This window comes from Biomphalaria glabrata, chromosome 8 (genome assembly GCF_947242115.1).
Source record: "Biomphalaria glabrata chromosome 8, xgBioGlab47.1, whole genome shotgun sequence".
NCBI lineage: Eukaryota > Metazoa > Mollusca > Gastropoda > Planorbidae > Biomphalaria > Biomphalaria glabrata.
Window position 1 is genome coordinate 12,244,445 of NC_074718.1, and position 25,715 is coordinate 12,270,159.

Sequence of the window (25,715 nt, forward strand, 5' to 3'; positions counted from 1 at the left end):
AGAGAGAGAGAGAGGGTCAAAAGGTCATAGTAGTGCCCCAATGGTCCAACAAACTAAGGAATAGGTGAAGAAAAATTGTAGGTCAAAGCTGGGTCTTCATAGCTACCATAAAATACTATCTTCGTTTTATTAAAAGGAACCTTTAGTGACGTCTTTTTTCATATAAGTTTATATTTGGTACAGTCAATAAAAATTTAGCAGTTGTTAAAAAAAAGTTTAGAAGTCAAATATAAATGAAAAAAAAATTAAGCAATAAAAAAAGACATTCTCTAGATCAAAAATTATTAAGTGTAAATTTTAATTTCTTTAAATGAAAAACAACATCTCAACACACTTGTGCACAAGCCAAACACAATATTTACAAAGTTTTATGCTTGGCATAACATCAAACATGTTTCAGTTTTTTTCTCAAATCATAAATGCAACAAAAAGGATGATGGCCAACAGCATGATAACAAAAAAATTAAAAGCTTTTTTTTTTTATTTGCTTTAAAAGCTGAAGTGAATTAAATAATGTATCTATATTTTATTTTCAATGACTGAAGAGAATTATTTGCTTTTACTTTTCGTAGTTTCCTTTTTTTTTAGAAAAAAAAAATTATGTACAAGCTTTTTTTTCTCTTCAAGATTCTTAACTCAGACTTTTAAAAACTATTTATACAAAGAAACTATTATTAAAACTTAACCAGGACCTAAAAACTATCGACGTAACTATAAATATTCATGGAAACTAATAGGAAGACATGAACTGTCAAAGAAAGAATACTCAAGCTCTAACCTACTAGCTCAACAACAAAAAAAAAAAAGTGACAAATGTATGTTTACTCCACATTCCGTTGGCCACTATCACATGCACTTGAATGTTCACATTCTCAAATCAGAACAACTGTATTACATACAAACGTTTTTCATTTAGCCCATAAAAATTGTCAACAATGTTTACCAAAATGTAAACTTATCAAAACATGTTCACTCAGTGATAGCTTTCAAATAGATCAAATCAGAGAACATACAAATCTACCACATTTTTCCACATTATAGGAAACAGTTTCTTTTTTTATTTCAAGGGTTTTTGAAAAAATTTACTGCACTCTTTGGAATATGCTAATTTTACGTTATTGATAGGAAGGTTAAAGGTTAGTAGAAGTTCCAGTCATTAAAGTGTCAATAAGTCAATGGGAGATTTTCTAGCCAAAAAAAAAATTAACTACTTAAACATATTATATCAAAGAATAGGCAAGCTTATACAAGTACTTTTAAATTGGAGATAGTCCAATGGAGCAGATCATGAGAGCAGCAGAGAACTGTCGCCAAGGTTTGTTGTGGGTTTTATTGAATAATTAGCTCACCATTTAATTGTGAATTTTTTGTAAACATGAAGTGTCTTATGGTTCAGGGTGTTCAAAGTACTAGTGTGTGTCTTATGAAGCCCAAATTACAAAATTTTAAAGTAATTAAACATTAAATTATTCCCGCAGTGATAAACAACACAAATGAACAATGTACCTTATATACAAATACAGTCATATAAAAGAGACAAAAAAACATGTTAAAAAAAGGAAGTTTATATACAGACTCAAAACAAGAGAGCACAATATTTCTTGTACACAAATACATTGGACATCATGTTTTAGCTTTCTATTAAAAGTTGCTTGCATTTGTACAGGTATTGTATTTGTGGTATCTTGCCTGACACCCCAACACTGGTTTCAAATATAACCAAAGACAAAATATTCTGAGTTCAAATCTCTTCTAGATGCAGGGAGCTAGACCAAAAGCTATTTGTTCCCTTTTATGTATTATATTTTTTCAACCATTTTATTTCATTGCAACTTCCCATGAAATGCACACACTCAAATTATCCTGAGGTCAGGGATACCCCCCCCCCTTCCCTTCTTTACAAATAAAGACACAAACAGATTCAGTTACAAATTTTACTTTTCAATGTGAAAAAATGAAAAAAAATAAAAAATTTAAAAATGAACAATGATAATGAACAATACTAACAAGTTTGAGTTTTGTTAAATGGCAGTAAGAGATTAGTTATAGAAATATGATCAGGATATTCATTATATTACTTAACTCTTGGTTTCAAAGCAGACATATATATAAAGGAATTTTTTTTTTTTTTTTTTTGTGGTTTCTTAATTTCAAAGCCTGAAATGTCTATTAGGAAAAGCAGGTATTTTACTGTTGTAAAAAAAAAAAAAAAAAGAAACAGGCTTCATAGTTTACAATTATTGTTTAATATTATGAACAAGCAAACTATAAACAATAATTAAAAAAAAAAAAGCTTTTTGAGGGGAAAAAACTGCTAATTTACAATCTTACAATACTGTTTTCCCTTTTTTATACCAAACAAAATTAAATAATTACCACCAATGAATAATTGTGCAAAGTTTCAACTTGATCCAAGAATGGGAAGTGGGAGATGCATGTACAAAATTTATACCAGACAGACAGATGGCAGGAGTTGATATAAGTTTTGTAAAAAAAAAACAAAAAAAAAAACATTGCGTTGTACAGTCATAATGCAAGTTCACTATTGAATGATGAGTCAAATAAAAAAACAAACTGATCAGATTTATTTTATAAAAACACACAGAATTGTTAACATGGTGCTATTATTAGGGAAGTCTTGTTAATTAGTGTCACTTGCAGATTGTATATTCTGTTTATGTTTGAAATAAAAAGAAATCAATTTACTTTAGGAAAACGTGTTTATGGACAGTTAAGTTTTAATTAAAAACAACTGTTGACTTTACTCAAGAAATTAGATCTTCGTACTGATACTTGTCAAATAAGTTTGATAAGTTTACAAATAATGTTAGGTTCTAGGTTTAAACTAGACTATATTTGTATACATTTCTAGTAACAAAATGTGTCAGTAAATTACAAAAACAAATTACACACAATTTTTTTTAAACACTCGTGACTCACCACTATTTTATTTTTATTTGCATCAGAACGGCAGAGCATTTAATTAAAAATTGCAACAGAGTGCCATCATATGATTTGTTTACTTACTTACTTAGACTTAGATCCTCCCGCACTATTCGGCGCATTGGGCAGCAAGCGGTCTCCTCAAAGATCTGTCACTGATTTGTTTCTAGCATAATGCTTTTCTATGTGTGATGCGCAATTGTAAAACCAATTTACTCATGAATAATAAGGATTATTATAATAATATTATAATTATAAAAACTTTGAATTAAATGATACAAAAACAACTACAGAGTCAACAGATTTAACTCTTTCAGTTGTGATATGTTCAGAAACATAATCACTATTTGATAATGTGTTCATGATCTATCATATACCTATCATATATTTACCCCATTTAAAATAAGTATTAAAAAATATTTTTCAAAGATCAGGATTCTCTACAAATGTATATTACATTATACTACAAAATTAAGGGTATCATGATGCTATATCTCTAAGATCACAAGTACTCGTTAAAATCAAAGCCCTCAGTCTGTTGGTTCTCAGTGGGTATGATGGGATATGGCTCCTCCTCTTCTTCCTCCTCCACCATTTCCTGTGCTGGTGCCTGCTGAGCCCCTTCTGCCCGCCTCTCTTCATCGCTGTCATCAGAGATCTGCAGGTCGTCATTGATGTCCACTCCGCCCTCTGCCTGGGCCTGAGCTTGAGCTGAGGCCAGTGTGCTGTTCTTGAAGAACTCACTGGGGTCAAAGCTGTCTCCTTCTTCATCAAACTGACCAGCATCGTAGGCCTCACCTGTAAATATATCAATCCTTAAGTTTAACAGAATATTTAAAGCATAAAAAAAAAGTCTAATCCATTATTGTAGACTTGATTGATTTATGTAGTTAATGTCATAACAAGAAAAACATAAAAAATGCTTTTTAAAAAAAGAACTACCTCCTTTATATAACTTATAGGGTGATTTTTTAAATCTTAACAAATGAAGGTTAGATTTAAAAAAAACTGAATATTTTTTGCCCTGTCCCATTTCCTCTCCCTCCCTATAGAAAAATACCCTGGTTAAGCGAACATATAAATATACTAGACTTTATAATTATTCAAGTGATAGAATAGAATCTAGACCTAGAAGATGGTACATGAAATGTTCCTGAACATTAATTTATTTTAATGAATGGGGCCATCATGCGGAAATACCCCAAGACAGAATCTGTTCAAGATAAACATTTTCTAGTTCTCTAGACAAATTTAAATTATTTTCTTTTAATACTTTGAAAAACTATAACTGTCAAACTAAAGCTTTCCCAGCATGGCCAACAAGCTAGTAATTCTTTTTCCAACAATACACACCAACATTCAAATTTCTACAAAAATTGTTTGACCCGTTTTCAAGAATCGCATCCATCCATGAAGTAACTTGAATAGATTTATTGTAAAAAATGAAGTTGATGACCTTACGCTTTGCTTCTATACAGATTGTGCAAGATTCAAGTACTTTATGTGTTTTGAATTTCTGGATAAGTTGAGATGGTTTGTAGCTTTTTAAATGTCATAAATAATGCAAAACTTTTTGTTCGAACAAAAAAAATAATTCATTCATAATTTTTTAGTGGTTTAGCAGTAAGTTAATTAAAAAAAAAAATGAAATGGAACTGTCAGGGGGAGGTATGGCGAGAGTGAATATGTTACTTTGATATTTTGGTATGATAGTTATATCCCTTTGTTTATGTACTCCCAGGCCCAAGTTTTGAATGTGAACAGTCTTGCACGTGTTATGAACTGAATGATTAAGTCTTCAATGAATGTGCGAGAGAGTGTGTTAGTCAGTGAGGCCTTGTTCCTGGTCCAGGAAGGTTGGACGTTCGCTTCCTGGACTGGTGTTTGTGTATTAATATTTCCTTGAGAGTCGATGTCGTTGTGTGCTTTATTGAATAGTAAAGTATTATTATTATTCATGGATATCCAGAGTTGGAGTTAAATTTATAAGTTTATAATTTAAGTAACCCCCTAACGAGCCTAGTAATAAAAGAACCTGACAGGAACATTTACATGGCTTTAAGACAAACAATTGAACATGTAATTTTTTCCTCAAATTACATTTTTATTATCTGCATAATCTCTTTAGATCTATGCACTTATTCCAGCGATTATCCTACCTTCTCTATCTCTAATTAAAAGTTTCTTTGATGATGCAACCACTTTTGCAAGTAACTATTTTATGGAGAAAGTCGCTAAATAGTATTTAATTTAAATTCACTCCTTTAATAACCCTCAGTGAAGGTGTATTAATTAATGACTTTCTACTGTGTTGATATTTAGTGATTTAAAATCTCATGCAATTTGATAAAAAACCAAACGAAACTTTTCATTCAAATGAGTAGTTCATTGATGTCAATAGAGTGAGGAAACCCTTTTACGATAACCCCTTGAATATTCTTAACAATCATGATAATATTCAGTCAAGAGTTCTAAGTTATCTAAATCCAGTCTGAGATGTCTTACCATCAGCTTTAAGACATTTGAATTCTCATTCAGATGCTCAACACTCCAAACAGCAGAAAAAATAAACCCATCATTTCTCAAAAAGCCAAATGTAAGATAGAATACAAAAAAAAAAAAAAAGAGCCTTCACCTTCTACAACTTCACCTTCTTCCCCAGTAGTGTCAAAATAGGAACGAGCGTTCTCATCATAACCTCCAACATTCTCATCTACTTCCATGGATTGTTCCTCTTGTTGAGTTTCAGACAGATCATTTATCTCCCCTGTTGAAAGAAATATATTTCTCTTTAACAACATTATATCTATGCAGATGTTTCTAAACTGTTTCTTGCAACTGTTTTTTTTTTACTTATTGGCCAGTAATAAAGTTTAGCATCTTACTCAGAGGCTACAAATAAAGGTGTCTCTTACCTCCACTGGCATTGTCATCCTCATCCTCTTCATCCTCTTCCTCAGCATCAGACAACTGAAGGTCTTTGGCAAGGTCATCATCTTCAGCTTCACCTTCCTCGGTGTAGCTCTCTCTCTGTCCCTGTAAAAAACACAGGAATGAACAGCTCTACCTTGACAAGCATACTTTAAATACTATACATTCATTCACTTGACATTTTACAGTTTCACATGTTCCTTCAGGATTGAAGATGATTACATCCAAGCCCAAACCTCCTGCAGGGGGAAAGGGAGTCGCAGGAAGCAAGGTTCGAACCCAGGACCACTGAGATGATAATCCAGAGCGCTTATCACATGACCAGGCAGTGGGAGGGGAAGTATATCTGGAATAAACACCAGAAGTTCAAACAGCTAGGGTGGGAGGCAGAACAAAATTTTACTCATTCTAAGAACATTTTTGAAATGCCAGTACTGCAAATACAGAAGAGTACTTCCTCTATCCATGGGTTCATTTTATGAAATCTGGAACTGACCAAACTCGTCATTAATTTGTCCTACATGGCTTACGGGCATGCTACCTTGCCTCATAGTGGCGCCCTGATGGAAATGATCATAGGAGGAAACGATTAGGCTAAAGGGTAACAAAACAAGACTCCTGTGGGGGTGCCAAAGGGGGTGTGAGAGCATCCACATTGCATTGTGCGGAGTTGTAAAAAAGCTCCCACAACCTTGTCACAATCCAGGCGCTGTTCCTCAAGGGGCCGTTACATAAATGGCGTGTCCTGAACGTTAGCCTGGTACAGAAAAGAAAAATGTCGGGGGTCTTAGTAGATCTATACACTGCCTCTTCACGCGAGTCTAACCCACCCGCCAGACAAAACAGTGTACACTGTTTTCATACAGGACGGTGAGAGGGAGCACTTGTTCACTTTGCTGGAGTAGAGTTCCAAGAGCCGAAGTCTCAACTCTACCTGACAGTTTAAGAAGAAGTCCTACCTGGCTTCTATTTCCTGCCTCCTCATCTCCTTCAATATCAACAAACTCAGAGTCTGACACGTGATGACCAGCCTGTGAAGTGTAACAAATTACGCTGTCATAAGGCAAGTTGCATTAATCAAAATTCCTCTTAGAATACAGCCCAAATTTATAGATTACCAGTAGATCTAAAGAGAAAAATATTCTGAACAAGGCCATTTGAAAACACTGCTACAAAGCTCATAATAAACCTATAGGATCAGTTCTACAAATTTTCCGGCTTGATTAACATCTAACTAAATGTAGTAAGTAAGAAACAGGTCAATTTGACCTCCATGTAAATAACAAGAAAACAAAGATTCTAAACACTTTGGAGCCAGTAGCCTTTGAATTGGATCCTCTTTCAGACCTTGTGGTCTATAGGGCAGATGATGTAAAGGTCATCTGTTTCTTTGGCCAAAGGTTAACGAGCAGGATGTCATGTGGCCAGCACAACGAACAACCGCCTTTACTTTCCACAACTAAAGTCAGGTACCCATTAGAGTTAGGTGGACTCAGGGGCGCCCTAAAAATTCCAAAATTTAAAATCTTCACTAAGATTCAAACCCAGGATCCCAGGTTTGGCAGCCAAGCGCTTAACCACTCATCCAACGAGCCCCCATTTCATAATTTAATACTGCTTAAGTTCTTTAGCTGTTACTGTTTTTTCTGCAGGTCTGAAGTTGTTTTTTTTGATAACTCTAACAAATCATACTAAGTATATTGAAATTATTTTCTTCATTGAATGCTAGAACTGGACTAAAATAAATGTCCCTGGTTTTTTTTGGTTTCAATTGTCTTCGCAAGAGAAAGAAAGACAAAGCTAGTGTGTGATCAAAACTGGGTAGCAACCGAGCCAAAGAAATGGTTTAAATCACAGAGTCTCCTTGACACGTATATAGGCTGACAAACTCACCCCACTTTCACTAAAAGTTCTTATGTTAGAGTTGCTGTACTCCTCAGTGATGGTCATGTGTTCTTTGGTGCTGAAGCCATCCAAACTTTCAGTATCTGGTTTGGGATGAGATTTTTTAACTTTATTTTTTTTTTTTTGCAAGTCAGTATAACACAAATGTGTGACATTGGACACATAAAACTTGTTCTTTTTTATTTAAAAAAGACAACAAATTTTATAAACAGAGTTGAGCATGGTTATCAATTGTAGCCACGGGAAATACAACATTCCTCCTTAATCTTCAGACTCGAAAACAAACCTTATTATCTAATGTTGTTAATGTTGACATTCAGAAACTCAAACAAATATAATATTCTTAGATATTCTAATAAATTCGCTGTGCTACTTCGCACTGAAAAAACTTATAGGCCTCAATTTAATTTGTACCAATTATAATTGATATCATGAATAAACAGCTAAAGGAAAAAGGATATATATATATATATTGTATCTTGGTCATCATAATTTATGAAAGCGTGTTCAAACCTAATATGCTGCCATCATCTCGATTGATTGATGTCCCTGTCATGCTGTCAGTATCTGCTGCATCTAATGCTGCCTCTTGAGCTGCTCTGATGTCTGCCTCTAGCTGCTGAATGTGTTCCTCTTGCTAAACAGGCAAATGACAAAACAAAAATCATTTTGTACCAAGTCATAGCACAAGAGTAAAACATAAGCAACAAAAAATGTAAATGTCAAAGTCTTTTTTTAGTAGTATTAAGATTTTTTTTAGCAGTACCCCTTACACAGCAAGCACAACAACACTCAACTGTTTCTATGGCAACAAGAGTGTCAAGTGGCCAGCACAATGATCTACTACTGTCAGGTACTCAATACAGCAGAATGGACTTAAAAAGCTCAGAATAATTAAAAGCACAAGATCCCATTTTTCAGCAAGATTTGAACTCGTGACCTGATGGTTAATAAGCCACCACAATCTTTTAAAATAAATATCTACACAAAAAAAATATTCCTGCTAATCTATTATGAGAAAATTGTTTTACAAATGTTATCCAAAGGAAAGGAATTTTTTTTTCCAAAATTCTATACTTAATGTTAATCAAAAGGGATGACTTCAAACATAAAATGAATTTGAATAAACCATTCATTTTAACAGCAGGAAAAAAAAAGATATTTTATAGCTTGCTATGTAGTTTTGGGTCCAAATCACCTTAATAAAAATATTATGTGAGATGAGTATTTATAAAAGCCTTCTACAGGATTTGAACTAGAGATCCTCATTGTGGTAGACAAGCTTTTGATACTGTTCAAGTACTAAGGCACTTCAACTTAGACCATACATAACAGGCTCAATCCAATATCGCCTAAACTATGCATTGTTTAATACGATTAACACCAATCAACATTATGTAGCCAGAACTAAGACCAACAACTTACATATTTGCAAATTTTCTGGAATTGTAAAAATCTCACCAAAAACTTAAAATTTTTAATAGAATTCCTAATCACAGATTCAATCCCAAGACCAACATTACTAAAAGAACAAATAAAAGTCACAACATTTAAAAAAAATAATTATTCCCAGAAACACTAACCTCATTGAGTTCATCTTTCATGACCTCCATCAACTTGCGGGCAGTCTGTGTGTAGGTGTGTTCAGGTCCATTGTACTGGAGACTATTGGTGTACAGCAACTCTGCGTCTTCCACAAACTGATCCTTGCTGTGGTACTTGTGTGACTGGACATTCTTTGAGAAAACAAATTGATCATTTTATAAAACTTTCTTTCCAAAAAAGGAAGATTATTGTTTTGTTTTACATGTTTCAGATGTTTCATCAGATGTAAAGATTATTACATCCTACCACAAAACTCACACAAGATGACGAGGTATGAAAGAAGGATTCCAACCCAGCACCATCAGGAAGACAGTCCAGAAGGCATACCACACAACCAAGTAGTCATCTATTGTATTCTATGTCTAAAGTTCCCCAGGGCACAAAACGTAGAAGAAGACCAAAAAGAATGTGGCGACGCAGTGTACTAGATGAAGCCAAGAAGACAGGAAAGAGCTGGGAAGCCATTAAAAGACTAGCAAGAGACTGTGGAGAGTGGCATGTTTTTACTGAGCTTCTATGTTCCATGAGGAAAGCAAAGGAAAGATGATGATAATGATGAATCAAGTAGGTTTTGTTAATAAAAGATAACATTGTTTCAAAACAAACAAACTTATTAGAAAACATTTCAAGAATAAATACTAAAGATTAAATAACATTATTCCAAGACTATAGAATCTTTAAAATGTATGTAAGCTTTAGAAATGTTCAAGATAAGTTTTACCTTCAGCAGTGTGGTCAGATCCATGGGACGTTTGACCACTGTGTAGTAATCTTTGACTGTCTTTTTATTCACAGGATTGTGGAACGGCCAAGACTGCAAAATATATAAAATAAAGTAGCACAACTCCTTCAAGTGATTATGTACCACAAACATAACATCCCAATAGTTCCCCTTTCAGACCTTGCAATCTTTACTATGGCCAACAGTTAACAAGCAAGGTGTCATGTGGCCAGTACAATGACCAACCGCCTTTACGTTCCCAACTTAAGTCAGGTACCCATTAGCGTTGGATGGACTCAGGGTGCCCTAGGAATCCCGAAATTCAAAATCCCAGTCTTCATTAAGATTCAAACCCAGGACCCCAGGTTTGGAAGCCAAGCGCTTAACCACTCAGCCACCGTGCCATCCAACATCCCAATACATAAATCTAACTAAAAATACTTGGACACAAACAGGACTGTAACAAAGAGACACCAGAAGCCAGTCCAAACACTTACAGTGTCAATTGCTTTCATAGAAAGAATGATTTTCTCAAAGATGTAAGACAGGGCCACTTGGTCATTGTCATCCAGTAAAGGATTAATTGCCTTCTCCAGACGCATTAGTTTCTGCTCTTTCTGTGAAATATTTTTAAAAATTAGAATCACATTTTCATAAGTAATAAATAAAAATTCATTGTTGAATGAGAACATGAAACAAAAAAAAAAAAAGAAGAAAGTACCTCGGCTATTCTGTGGATACACAAGGTCAACATAGACTGAGCATTCAAGGTGAGCAAATGTTGAGCACCTGAAAAATTAAAAACAAACAATTACGATACAGCTGCGACTTCCTGTGAGAAATAAACTGAACATTTTTATATGGAATAAAACTAAGAGAATTTCTAGTTACAGAAGCTCAACATTCTGTTTCAAAAGGGCACTTGTCATTTTAAAGCATTTTATTACTTATTTTTTGCTAGGTAGGCCAGCTTTTAAAGAAATTTGATTTTTGTTTCACAAACTACTTACTGCTAAGACATACCCTAGGGTGAAATGCAAAATATTAATTGAGATGAGAATTTTGTGGACCTCATTTTGACAACTAGTTTTAAACAAAATGTATATGATCTGTTTGTTCCTGTGAAAGATTGCAACACAATGCTACTGAATGTCTGCTGCTCTAGTGGCTTCTTAAAATTTCTAGGGGGAGACTTGGTCATGGCACAAGTTCCACAAGACCATTTGTAAAGAGCTACATGGAGAATCAGCTGACTTTGAAAGTTAATGCACCATATTTCTCTAGAGTACTAGCTGGTCATGGGCTAACAACTACTAGATCTAGTCAAACAAACCATTATAGAGCTTGCTGTTCTCAACTATCTGATTCAGATCAGTGAGGAAATCTTCTCTTGACCTGTATTTTTTCTGACGGACATTCTGGAAAACAAAATTTCATAGTTAACACCAAAAAAGATGTAGTTCCCATAGACTATATCATGGAAAAGTGAACAGCAATTAATCTTTACAAGCACATTATTTGACAGGCTACTGAGACTTATACTATAAAGTGATTGTATGAATTACAGAAAAAAAAAATTCTCACTTTAATTTTCTAACATTATTTTAATTGTAGTTTTTATTTCTCATGTGAATGTTTTTTTTTTATTATGATTTTTAATAACAAAAATACAATGGAAAATGAAAAAAAAAATCAACAATGTTGGCATCTGTACCCAACAGCATGAACATTAAAAAAACACACACTAACGCCATTCAACTGACCTCTCTCATTGTCTGCATATCCATTGGACGTTTGATGATTCTGTAATAATCTGGCACTTCTTTGGGGTTAACAGGAAACAAAAATAGTTGAATCTGAAAGCAAAAATTTTCACGAAACTTACAAAAGAATATATTAGTTCAACAACACAAATAAATTGTGATAACTCAAAAAACTAATAGTAACTAATCTTAAGAGTCAAATTTAAGATCTATTTATATGATATAACATCATGAAAACTTATATTTACATCGGGTAAACTCCTGAGTTCATTCAAGATAGATTCGAATATGGAGGACAAAGTGACAAGTGGATCTGTACGACGTCTGTTGGAAGACTGCTTTGGTTTCTTATCAAGGAAATTTAAAAAAAAAAATTTAATTAGCATTTTCAAAATAGAAAGTCTTTTAGATTATCTGATTAAACCAAACAGAAATACAGGCACAATGCAATCGTTATGACAACATAAAGAGTAAAGGATTGTTTTGTGCTAAGTCAGAAAATAGAATTAACTGAAAAGTTCCTAGTGTCAGAAATCAATCCAAAATCTAATATATTATGTAGAATGTATGTATGTCCTTTATAGAAATAAAAATATTTTGACCAATCTTAATAAAAACTTAGAGAAAGTGATCTTGGGATAAGCAACGTCCTACAACAAGAGAGTATACTAGATTTAGGTCAATAAGACATCTTGACAGATTTTTACTTATAAAGCAACATAGACGCCATTTATAATATGACAAAACAAAAACAGAACAAAAAAAAACCCCTAGCAATGCCAGGTAAAAACAGCTAGTATATTCAAATTTGGCCAAGCACTGAACAGCTACACAATGGTTCACTGTCAGAAGTTTACCTTCAAATAGTCACAATGTACTATGTTGCTAACTCTTCTCTTTTTCTTTGTCTCCACAGCTTGCTTTGGAACTTTAAGCACAAGAGATTTACGACGAATGCTTTCAGCACTAGCAAGAAAAAATTAGAAGTATGTATACAAATTCTTAACCTGCAAGTCAACTAACAAGAATATTTTTACATATATGCTATACAAAAGCAGTTCCAAAAAAAAAATTTAAAAAATCGGAAAACCTCAAACCTAAAATTGTTTAAACATACAAGTAACATCGCACAATTGAGATTTTTAAAAAAAATTCTGGTAAATAAATAATATCGCACAATTGAAAATTTTGTTTTCAATTCTGGTAACTAATGCTATTTAAATTGTTCATGATGAAAATAAAAATTATTTTACAAAGGCATTCTGATATATTTCAGAAAAAAAAAAGAGGTGTAACTATTTAACTAAATTTTACTTCAGATGCTGGTCTTTATTTATATTACTTTAAGCCAGTGATGCCCAAACTACGGCCCGCGGGCCGGAGTAGTTCAGACCGGCCCGCCAAAACATTGCCACAAAAAGATAGGAAATAGAAAAAAATTAAAAAGGTTGAAAAATGTATTTTCTATGTTAGGATTCACTTTTTTCTTTGATGGATTTCATTCTAATTTTTCGACTTGTAGTAGTCACGTTAATTTATTTTTTTCTATAAGAACACAAGTTTTTTTTTTTTTCGGCGACAAGAATTAACAGTTGTTTTAGAGTCTTGGATAGTTCCGCGGCTGTCTTGAGCTAGCCATGTCCTTGACATCTCATGTGTAGAATACAGGGCATCTTATCTACATCATTTTGATTCGTGTTCTTCTGACACCAACATGATTGGTGCCGTTCCATGTAACATTTGTTCGTTATTGAAATGGGATGGTCGAAGAAACAAAATTGGAAGTTGAAACTTTCAGGAAAAGTGGACAGATCTTTTTTTTTTTTTTTGTGGAACATAATAAGTCAATATGTGTGATCTGTACATTTATGTTTTTAAGTAAAATAACATAAAATGCATTCTAAAACAAACCATTACAAAAATATTGAGGCATTGTTGTCTTGAGCCGCAAAGAATAAATCGGAAAGTTACGTCAAAAGTTGAGTAGAGTTTAGTGATTGGCGAAAATATTTATCAAGAAGTCAAGAAATGAGTCGGCTGTAATAGAGGCTACAGAGTTGCTCACATTTTAAGAAGAGAAATGAAGCATAAAAAAGTTATTGCTGGCAGAGATGGAATAAAGTCGTCCAGAAAAAAACAACAGTTGTAGCTTTCAGCTTTTCTGACATAAAAATTGCAAAATGAGTGAAAGATAGTGAAAATCCAAATTCAAAACTAAATGACAGAGCAGCAGATTTCGAAATCATTTCTTTTGCCGCTGAGGAGTGACACCAAATGGAACTGATTGACTTACAAAGCCAGACTTCCCTGCTTGAGAAATTTCGAGCAATATAGACAATAGATTTCTACGCATTGTTGTCCTCATAAACTTTGCACATATGTGAAAACAATTGCTGGGTACAATGTTTACAAGAACTTAATATAGTGGAAAAACTTTCAGTTACAAGACGCCTGAAACCATTGTTACATATTGACTTATGGTTGTAAGTAGATCTACAAGCATACATGGGATTGTGATAAAACTATTTAAAATGTTTTAGTCTCTATTTCTTTTTTTTTTTTATCTTTCATTAATGTGGCCCGCGACACGGAAATTAAAATGGCCCGCAGGCCGTATAAGGTTGGGCACCACTGCTTTAAGCCACCAAATAATCTGCATTATTTAATGCTCTCTCTTGCTAAATTTGTTATTTTACAGAAACAACAAAATAAATATGACTTTGTTTTATTTTATCCACTTGGAAAAAATGCTTTTGATTTAATAAGCAATGAAACTAAATGAAATTATGGAGCATTGGAAAAATATGTTAAAACAGTTTAAATTTTCTTTCCAATTACAAGAGGAGAATGGAATAGTTTGACTAAATCAGCCAAGAAAGTCAAAGACTTGGTTGAGTATCAGTCTCTAATTAATATGAATGACTAGACTAACATATGAATACATATACCCTTAAGGAAAAAAAAATTATGTAATTTATAATATAAGAATAAATATTATATATAAGTTGTATCAACCAAACCAACCACCATCTCTCTCTCTATATATAATTCTCTACGTCGCCCAACCATGCGAGACAAGACGCATGCACGCCGACTGTATAACCCTCCATGAATAATTCATGGAAAGATAACTCTTTTATTTCTGCAAGTTGGACTAGAGTTACCCCACGTAACTTTCCCTGCGGGTAGGCTCATACCCTTATAAAGGGCAATAATTGACACGACATAACAAGGACAGTTAACTCACTGCTCCAGAAGTGTCTTGGACATGATGATCTTGGTGCCTTCCACATTGATCAGGTCCTGGTCCACTGGGATGTTCTTCTCTTCCTCCTCCTCCTGCTCCTCTGTCATGGCCACCTGAAGCCCTGAGCCGCCCATCCGAGTGTTGTACATGGGACACTCCTTGTTGGTTCTCATATGGCCTATCTGACCACAAGCACCACACTTCATCTGTGGACAAAATAGGTTTTAGATTTAAAGTAAGCAGGTCTAACAAAAAAACAACAACCTGTCTCTAATAATAAAAAAAACACCTGTCACATCACATCTGGTGAGTTACTCATTTAAAAAACTGCCCAAACAAGTTTCAGCTGTCAATGATCCATTAGCCAATTTTGGTTATATAACTAAATAAAAAGTAACCTCCATGGTGGCTGAAAACCAGTTGAGTATTGGGAGTTGGGGGTATAAACTTATTTTTTTTCCAATTGCCATCATGCATCAAAACATGATTTTTCAGTGATCAGGATTTGATGCATCTTTAGATGGATCATGAAAGAGAAACAAAACTGCTTTAAGTAATTAACTGGCTAGATATATATACCCCTCACCCATTTCTCTGAGTTAAATGAAATCCTCTGTCCTTCGGTGCATAAAAATACATCTTTCCCATCTTTAATAAAACCTAAGCATTTAATGTCAAGATTAAGACATTGAATTTCTAGTTACTCATTTCTATTAAGCATAGTGAAGCCTTCAGTGTATGACTTTTGCACTCAAATCACTTACAGGACATATATTAGGACTTAAAAACTTTCTTTTGTTTGCAAAGTTGCACTCTTTCAGACTAGCCTTGTATTCCATGGTAGAGGCAGGCCAGAAGACAATGATGCCAAATATTATGTTTCTCTGGGACTAACTTTGCCAAGTAATTATGTCTTGTTAGGCATGGCCAGAAAGCTCATTTACATCTCTATGTATTATGTTCTAAGACAGGAATGACCAAGCTAAGGCCCCAACATCTGACCTGGGATGCAGTGATATCCAACCCCTGGAAAGTCCACTCCCACAGGGCATAATGAAGTTCCATTAAACTAAATGATTTTTAGCAGTGATGTGACCTATGAGACAGAAAATCATCTGCCCCTCTTCCCATGCCAAAAAAAATTAATAAATTGGGCACCTGCGTCAAATATTTTTTTTTAGGTCAAGGTCACAAACTTAACATCCAGTGCTTTGATTAAACAGAAACACAAGGCTTCCAATGAAATATGTACAGGAATGAAATCAAACCTAGACACTGGTCTACACTATAAGCATGTTACCTTTGATGCTTTGATTAGCTGCTCTTTGTCTTTCTTGGGTTTTTTCTTTGGTGGAGGAGTTGATGTTGGCTTCTCCTGGTTCCTCTTGATGCGCCGGAGCTGTTCCTGAATTCTTCGCCTTTCTTTCCTCATCTCTTCTTTCTGCTGATCATCCATTGCAGCAAACTGCTTGCTGGAAACAGACACAATTTGTTAAAGTAACAGTAAGGACTAACTTACATTAAGACATTGGGTTATGTTCTTATTATGCGACTAGAAAGGATTTACTAATAACATTTACTTGGTGAATAAGTGTGTGTGGGGGGGGGGGGAGGGTGATAAAAATTTTTTTTGATAACAGACAATCATCTGAAACTGAATAAAAAATAGTTAAAATGTATAAATTGACAAAAAGGGAGAGATGGTCTTTGAAAAGTTTTTCTCAAAAGGTACTTGGGTACTGAAGAACACAAAGTCTAACACATACTCTGATATTGTTGTCCTAATGCATTGACTTGAAATACTAAATTAAATTGAGTTACTCTTTGATCATAGAGGTGCGGTGGCTGAGCATAAATCGCTTGGCTTCCAAACTGGGGATCCTGGGATCAAATCATGGTGAAGACTGCGATTTAAATTCAGGATCTTTGGGCACCTCTGAGTCCACCCAGCTCTAATGGGTACCTGTCATTAGTTGGGGAAAAGTAACAGCTATTGGTCATTGTGCTGTACACATGACACCTTCGGTAACAGTGTGTCACAGAAACAGACGACCTTCACATCATCTGCCTCATAGATTACAAGGTCTGAAAGGGGAACCTTACTTTTTGATCATGCATATTTATATGTAGGCTTTGAAAGATCAAATTACAAATTAGATAAGATACAAGTCCCTAAGCTGTTTGCATAAGCTGTGACTTGTTTGCATTTTTTGTTTCATCTAGTATCACTGATGTTTTCACTTTTTAATTTGTTTGCTTTTCCAGTTTCCATGACAACTATTGAGTAATTACTTACATAAAATTGGGGTCCCTGGTCTGTCGTATACGCAGGTAAGTATCAATGACTACAGGATTGGTCACCATCTCTGACCTCTGGAACTGTCTACCTGTGTCATCTCTTAGTGTTCTGACAATCTTCAATTTTCTTCCCCTGTGGTGCTGAAACAGACAAACAAAAAACATTCCTTCAACAATTGTTCAAAATACAATTTCACTTCTGATACTAGCTAGAGAAAATGTTCAATAATCCAACAGAAAGATGTTCTCTTCTGTTTGATGACTAATTTCAGAAGTTCTGAAAGGTTGATGTTTGTGTTGTGATAACTTACAACTAACACCATTTATCAGATTCCAAGAAACTTCACTATAACATAAAAATATATAGTTAGAATATAAAAAAAAAAGACTGGTATAAATGGCACAGGGTGTGATTATCACAGGAGTTGGATGGAATTTTGATTATAAGCGATATAATTAATCAGGAATTGAAATACTGTATGTAGATGGTAGATAAAAGATAAAAAATTAGAAATTTGAGAAGTCTTATAAACTTCTATCAGTGAAATAAATGGCTGTAGTACTAACCATGAGCTCATCTTCCTTGTTAGACTGCGCTCCTTTTTTCTTGTCTTTATCTCCCATGTCACCTTTCAACATCCTCTGCAGCTCTCGTCTCTCAGCTTCTTCCTTTTCCCTGGACAGCTGCAAGTAAACATTTCACCATAGTATTTCTTTTGGTACGTGGTGTAGCACAACATAGTGGACCATAATAGTTTGGCACACAATATGAATTCCTCACAGACACCTTACACTCATTGTATTTCTATCTATACTACCAAACAAAGCTATGAAATACAACAAAAAAAAAAATATGTACCCAGTATTGTAATAAATGCAATAGAATTAGAACAAAATAGACTATTGTGATGACTATAACACACATTTTTTTAAAAATATGAAACATTTTTCAGTCATAATAACATAGATATTTAGAATATAATGATACTAGCAAAATAAACCAATTAGGAATGCTGTGAAGATACAGTGTTATCAACATTAGATGCCTTGGCTGGCTTGGTCATGTTCACAAAATGCTACAAGGTCAGCTCCCCCAAGACATTCTGTATGGTGATCTAATAGAAAGCAGGAGAGCCGCTGGTCACCTACTTTTAAGGTATGCAGATGTATGCAAGGGCGACATGAAGCTCTTTTCACTGCCAGTTGTGAAAAAGAGGTACTGAATAGATCCACATGGAGAGCAAGTATGAAAAGTTGCAAAGGGAAAAGATCATCTCTGAAGATGTAAAATGCCACCCAGATATTGATAATTGGTGGCAATAATTAAATTACATGTTATATATTTATTTAACATGTTATATTACGAAGTCTGAAAAGTTTTGCTATTGCAAAAAACTTAATTTAAAGAACTGTAACTTCATGAAGAAGTTAAATGAGGAGCTATTGAGATGTGACTTGAAACAACAAATTTACCTGCATGCTTGTCTTCTTGTTAGACAGCATACTCTCAATATTTTTTCCCATTTCTTCAAAGTCGGAATCTTCACCAGATGTGGATTCCTCATCAGTCGATAAAGTTTCGGTGGAAGCTAGAACCCTAATTAAAAATACAACAAATTGTAAGAAAATAGCTTTTAATAATGTACAAGTCTGCAAGCCTACATATTTTTACAGTTGGCTTCTGAACCAAGGAAGTCTTGATTTAGAATTCCAGTAAATTTCAGATTTTGAACTTCTGGATTTTTAGTTCGCCCAACTCAATGGGTTATGACATACCTTGGGACTATATATTTCTAATGTACAGAGAATACAATCCTGTTCATATGAAGCCATGAGGGGAGTTAACTCGGCATAAAAGCATTTTTTTTGTTAATTAGGAACAATATTTTAGACTAGCAAGTGTAAAGAGCTTGTCTTGTAGTTGTAAATTGGCTTTTTGGCTTCGATATATTATTTAGAATATGTTTGAGTTAATTGTGCAGGTTTAATAACTATTAAGAACAAAGCTTATTACAATAACAAGGGAAGAACTAAGTTCAGACGGTTGAATAAATTGAATGAAGTTTAAAATGTAAAGGCCACAGTCAAGTCTCTGTCCATAATTAGATGTTGTCACCTTGACGGCCTAACACAAACTGAATAATATTAACATTATAAACAATCTAAACCCCACTATCCATGCCGTCACAAAATGTAGCCTTCAAAGTCTGTCAACTATGGTGCATCTCTATGCTAACTAAGTGGCTATATGGTGCCTCTCTATGCTAACTAAGTGCCTATATGGTGCATCTCTATGCCAAATAAGTGCCTATATGGTGCATCTCTATGCTAACTAAGTGCCTATATGGTGCATCTCTATGCTAACTAAGTGCCTATATGGTGCATCTCTATGCTAACTAAGTGCCTATACGGTGCATCTCTATGCTAACTAAGTGGCTATATGGTGCATCTCTATGCTAACTAAGTGCCTATATGGTGCATCTCTATGCTAACTAAGTGCCTATATGGTGCATCTCTATGCTAACTAAGTGCCTATACGGTGCATCTCTATGCTAACTAAGTGGCTATATGGTGCATCTCTATGCTAACTAAGTGCCTATATGGTGCATCTCTATGCTAACTAAGTGCCTATATGGTGCATCTCTATGCTAACTAAGTGCCTATATGGTGCATCTCTATGCTAACTAAGTGCCTATATGGTGCATCTCTATGCTAACTAAGTGCCTATATGGTGCATCTCTATGCCTATCACCAGCCCTAAATCAACTCTTGTTCATCTCTGAGAATCCATCCTCACAACTAAAATACAAAACCAGCTACTCCTCAAGACTTCATAGGTTTAAAAAGCACCTGGAACCAACCTGTTCTGCAAGTCAAATATCCTCTGACACTCCTCCTTATACCTCTCCATATGTTCTGCAGCAGAGTAACGATTCCCACGAGCAAACTTTACCCAACCTGTTAGAAAAGATCTTGTCAGTCAAAGGTTAGAATGTAGTCCATCAATAGGAAACATTTGAAAATAACTTAAAAGAATAAAACAACAATAAAGATAACTATGGACAGAAAGAACAAACTGGCAAGTATCACCTGTAGTATCCTGGCCTTGTTTAGCCTGTTCCGTGGACATGGTTCTGACCACATCAATGACTTCCCACCTCGACAGTTTTTTGATCTAACAAACAAAAACATAAACACTATATAATATTGGCATGTGACTAATGTGTTTACAAACATAACAATATTGCACATTTACAATAACAACAATAATAATAATACACATTTTTTTTATAGAGCACTGTTAACAAACATGATGTAGAATTATTATTTTTTAATTATTCTTAAACTCAACCCACTGTGCTATTTCCCATCTTTAAAGATCATTTTGCTGCCTAGATTGCATCTTATCAGAGTGTATAAAATAATGAGATAAATATTTCTAAAATTCTGATAATTTAAGTGCAAGTGGCTGAGATTTTGCAAGAAAATTTTTTAACCTTATGGTACAACAAAAACTAAAATTCTTCTATCTCTATTACATATACTGACCTCAGATTCATGCACACCAAATTTACGCAACAGTTGCTTGGCATCTTGTAGATTGAGCCTCCTCAAGTCAGCGTCAGTTCCTGTAACTGTCTTCTTGACTGGTGTCTCCTTGGCTTCCTCTTTCGTAGTGGGCTTGTTGGGGACCTGAAAGGAGAATGTTTTTAAACACTGAGACACATAGAGTTGAATACAAGTTGTGCCTCACAATGCAAAATTCAGAGATCAGAGGTCAAGGGCTGTAAATATAACAAAGATTTAAAAGTTCATTGACCATATCGCTTCCAATTCCATTCATGGTTGGTCGTTGTGCTGACCTGCTTGTTAACCATTGGCCTAATAAACAGATGACCTTAACATCATCTGCCCCATAGATCGCAAGGTCTGAAAGGGGAAACTTTACTATGTAAGAATTAACACAAATTCAAGATTACATTTTTAAAAAAAAAGGCGGAGGATGATAATTGCATTCTAAGGAAGCAGGTTTTAATATGACTCATCAAAGTGGTGAAACAGACAGTTTGAGTCAAGCTCCAGTTAAAGCTTAATGGGCAGATGGCCAGTGAATTCCATGGAGCTGTGTAAGAAAAAACCTACAAGTCAAAAGTTAATGTAGAAAACAAATGTCACTTTGTACAGAGAGAAGGAATCTTTACCTCAACCTAGAAAGTGATCAATTCTCTACACTACAGATAGACATTTCTCTACTGTTTAGGAACAATGTCTTCAGTTTTACCATAGGAGTAATTGACTCTGCACAGCAGTACACATGACAAAAGAAAAAAATGGCAATACTGAATGTTAAAAAGAAACAAAACAAGCAAAATACAAAATACTTTTTTAAACAACAAAGCATATATTAAGTGTATCAATTAGTTTGAATCAGTCATGTAATTCAATTTGTAATAAGTCTCAAGGGACTAAAAAAAAAGGGGGGGGGGTTTCAGTCAAGTACTATTTCTTTCCCTTAGGAAAGAGTACTAATTCAGCTTATACCACCACTTCAGTCAAGTACTATTTCCTTCCCTTGTTTGAGATATCAAACCAAAAAAATAATATTACTAATAGTTCATTAACTAATTGGTTAATTTTTAAAAACTGATTCTTGTGTTGTTGAGTGAAAGAAATAATTGTGAAAAATTTCAGCAAGATCCGAGATTGAGGTGTCGGAGAAATAACATGTACTAACTTTTGGCCAGACCCAGACAGACAGAGTGAGTTGATATAAGCTTAGTATACAAATTTGAAATTCTTAGCTGTATCCAAACAATAGTCTCTGGACTTCACTGCTGAAATAGGGTGGACAACTCATGAACTAGGTTGAGTTGCTTAAAACAAAACAAACAAACAAACATGGAGGAGCAGCTAAGAAACGTGAATGTTTCGAGTCTAATTTAGGCTGGCCACTGCCAACGACCTAACCTAGAAACAAACGAAGAACACCTGGCCCGTGATCTTCACTTCATTGTATCAAAAATATTAGTAGCCCAGATTGCCTAGAAGGCCATTTATAAGTGGTGTAAGGGGTTGGGAAAGAGGGGAGGGTCAGTGAGGTGGTACTTGCCCCCCCCCCCCAACCCCAGGTTTAAAGTGTCGCATCAGAAGAACTTTGGTATCAGTAACTATAGATCTATTTGGAACGAGGTCACGCTGCCACCGTGTAACCTGCAGTTAATTGATGACCTCTTGAAGCAGAAACAGGCTAAATGGACAGAGCATTGCAAGTCACAGAGACCCTAGAGCTGCTCTAAACTGGAAACATTAAAAATGGTCAAAGGAAACGGGGGCGACTTACGGTCACGTGGCTATCAACGTGTAAGAAAGTTCACCAAACCAGTGGCGGTGACGCTGTGAGAACATTGCGCCAGACAAGGGTGGGTGCCCATTGGGTTAGACGGTGCCAAACGACTTAAAAGTGTATTTGAATCGCAAGTTCAATAGTCGCATAGGAAGTGAAATCCAAAGGCTTAAAATATGTAAAGTTTAAAAAGGCATTATGTCACCAGCACAAAGCCCAAATAGTTTGAAGTAAATAGTAAATAAAGTTACACCTTTCAGCCTTGCGATCTATGAGGGCCCATCTGTTTCTATGGCCAACTGTTAACTAGGTTGTCATGTGGTCAGCACAAAGACCACAGCCTTTACTTTCCCCCAACGTTTGTCAAGTACCCTGGCGGTGCCCATTAGTTGGGTGAACTTAAGGTCATCCTAAAAATCCCTACGTTTAAAATTCCACAATTCCCTTCTTCACTGGATTCGAACTAGCCCTCTCGGTTCGGAAGCCAAGCGCTTTACCACTCAAAATATATAAGCTACCAGCGAGGAATACTAACAAGGACTTAGAACCAAATGAAAAGTTTACAACAGTCATGAATTTACATATGACTTAGGACTCGATCAAAAGGTCATGTCCAATTTCTTGTTCGGTATGTGAACTTCTGAAATGGTCAATGCCAAAACAACAACCAGTTGCAAGTGTAAGTTTATCAGATTGTTCTACTTGTCCAATTAAAAGGATACAGCAGATGTTAAAGAATGAAGTCAAGGTAACAAACCAGGTCACATCCTCGCTTGTGTGTGTGCGTGCGAGTGCGCATTGTTTTAAAAGAAATAACAAAATTGAAAGTATCACGCCTGAGGAATTATACAGTACTTTGTACTTTTAAAAGACCAAAGTGAGACAAAAAGTGCACTTTTGTAGAGTTAATCTAATTAGTACAATTTAAAAGATTAACTTTGTACTCTCTGTGTCGTCTGCTGAGCAGTGAAGAAAAGTTTAAAGAAAGAATTGATAGTGCTTTTGAAATTAATAACATCGTAATCTCTAATCTCAGTCTAATTCTGACACAGTTGAGAGACACTTGGAGAGTACTTCGGTGGTAACAGGGGATCAGAAAGCTTAAAATTTGATTTGGTATAACATAAAGTTAATGCTATATGAAATTCTTTAGAAAACTCAGCTTGATGAATAGCAACTGAGTTTTCTAAAGAATTTCATAAAATACTAACTACATACTATCATATACTATCTACGCCAGTTCTTTTAAGTATCGCTGGAGATAACAGACGACCCAAATTTGATTAGTTTTTTCGATGAGACTTGAAAATTTCCTACTTCGCTCTCAAAGCTTGGGCATAAATCTGTAGGACTGCAGGTTCACCATGCATGACGCACCGCCGAGTTGAAGAGTCCAGTCGAGTTGTGATGATATTTAGACAATCTGGAAATCTGCTACTGCATGTGCTGAGTGCAAGAGACACGGCCACTCGAAGAGATGAACTCCATACACGGATATTTGACTAAATTTTGTTTAGTCAGACAGGCAGATGTAGGCAAGCTTCCATAGGTCTTGAGTTCCAAGATCTTACACTCAACACTTAGGGCAATTATGAAGAAGAAGAATATGATTATTTATGTGAGGTATTGGTTTGTCGGGATTGAAACCACATACAAAGTGAAAGTGTTATTCTGAACATCTTCAGCTCTCAGTCTCGAATCCTGATGAAAGTTCAACAGTCGTCTTTCGGGACCAGGCCCGGACTTAAGGATGCACAGGACCTAGAGACTGAAAAGGCCTAACGATATTACATACACCAGGCGTTGTTCTTCTGCCTGCATAATGTAGTTCTAGAGCTTAAAATGCAGACTATCACTTGGCAGCATAAGCTCCACTGAGGATATCACAGAGCTCTAAAAGAAATATAACCCTTTCAGACCTTGCCATCTATGGGTGCAGAGGATGTAAAGCTCATCGAATGCTGGAGTCTGTCACGTGGCCATCACAACGACCAATCACCTTTAGTTACCAAAGGTATGTCAGGTATCCATTAGAGTTGAATGGACTCATGGGCCTCCTAAAAATCCCATTCTTTACAAGGATTCGAACCCGAATATCCGCGGTTCAGAAGCCAAGCACTCTACTATTTAACCACCACGCCACCAATCACGGAGCACCTAACTGAATGACGTGATCTAATCACAGTTGGAGCACCTAACTGAATGACGTGATCTAATCACAGTTGGAGCACCTAACTGAATGGCGTGATCTAATCACAGTTGGAGCACCTAACTGAATGACGTGATCCTATTGCAGTGCCCATTCCCAATTATGGTAGTGCAAATCATCTGTCAAATAATAATAACTTTCCCTTTTCATCAGGAGCTGGAGAGTTTCAGAAGAATACTTCCACTTTGTTTGCGGTATCAATGGCGATCAAGCAATACCAGACCAAAATAACACTTCTTATTATTATTTATTAATTGGCCTAAGAGTGGAGTCAAAGACTCACGGAACTCTAGGCCAAAGGAAGCTTGACTGAACAAACTTATGTCTGGGAGAGATGTACATTTTTACATCTCTGGTACCCATGGCCCGTAACCAAAGACGCCCAGGCCTGACGTGAGGCAGCACATTCAAGTAGAACTAGTGGCTACAAACAAACAACAACAGAATAATAATAATAATAATAAAAGAATGTACGTGGGCAGAACAAGTGGTATTGATCATTCGCTAACTCCATGTACAAGATGATGTGAGAGGCTAAACTACTTCATGAACGTCTGTATATAAATCCTGCAGTTATTTGTAATGCGTGAAATGTTTCACTTTAGGTCAAGAGCAAGGAGTCCAAGACTATGGGAATGTGAATAGGCCTACTTCTGACACCCTACTCCCACGTCTCGAAGCGCCGCCCCTGCCAAATCCTTTCTTATCGAGCGCCATGACAATTGACAAAAAAAGAGAGGGAGAGAGAG

At 35.3% G+C, this 25,715-nt stretch overlaps 1 protein-coding gene across 2 annotated transcripts in view; it reads right to left on the reverse strand.

Moving 5' to 3' along the window:
* Nucleotides 1–276: 276 nt before the first annotated feature.
* The window catches only part of LOC106070054 (transcription initiation factor TFIID subunit 1-like), a 62,508-nt gene continuing 37,069 nt past the window's right edge, over nucleotides 277–25,715 (reverse strand). For both annotated transcript variants that reach the window (XM_056037440.1, XM_056037438.1), the window contains 22 exons: nucleotides 20,963–21,106; nucleotides 20,504–20,588; nucleotides 20,275–20,371; nucleotides 18,887–19,010; nucleotides 17,981–18,097; nucleotides 17,412–17,554; nucleotides 16,416–16,587; nucleotides 15,116–15,321; nucleotides 12,726–12,834; nucleotides 12,117–12,215; nucleotides 11,869–11,961; nucleotides 11,439–11,523; nucleotides 10,827–10,894; nucleotides 10,603–10,722; nucleotides 10,106–10,198; nucleotides 9,363–9,515; nucleotides 8,293–8,416; nucleotides 7,768–7,862; nucleotides 6,834–6,905; nucleotides 5,859–5,979; nucleotides 5,579–5,710; nucleotides 277–3,741 (listed from right to left, as the gene is read on the reverse strand). In XM_056037440.1, coding sequence (XP_055893415.1) covers nucleotides 3,446–3,741; nucleotides 5,579–5,710; nucleotides 5,859–5,979; nucleotides 6,834–6,905; nucleotides 7,768–7,862; nucleotides 8,293–8,416; nucleotides 9,363–9,515; nucleotides 10,106–10,198; nucleotides 10,603–10,722; nucleotides 10,827–10,894; nucleotides 11,439–11,523; nucleotides 11,869–11,961; nucleotides 12,117–12,215; nucleotides 12,726–12,834; nucleotides 15,116–15,321; nucleotides 16,416–16,587; nucleotides 17,412–17,554; nucleotides 17,981–18,097; nucleotides 18,887–19,010; nucleotides 20,275–20,371; nucleotides 20,504–20,588; nucleotides 20,963–21,106 — 2,748 coding nt within the window. In that variant the 3' untranslated portion in view covers nucleotides 277–3,445. The remainder of the gene's footprint in view (nucleotides 3,742–5,578; nucleotides 5,711–5,858; nucleotides 5,980–6,833; nucleotides 6,906–7,767; nucleotides 7,863–8,292; nucleotides 8,417–9,362; nucleotides 9,516–10,105; nucleotides 10,199–10,602; nucleotides 10,723–10,826; nucleotides 10,895–11,438; nucleotides 11,524–11,868; nucleotides 11,962–12,116; nucleotides 12,216–12,725; nucleotides 12,835–15,115; nucleotides 15,322–16,415; nucleotides 16,588–17,411; nucleotides 17,555–17,980; nucleotides 18,098–18,886; nucleotides 19,011–20,274; nucleotides 20,372–20,503; nucleotides 20,589–20,962; nucleotides 21,107–25,715) is intronic.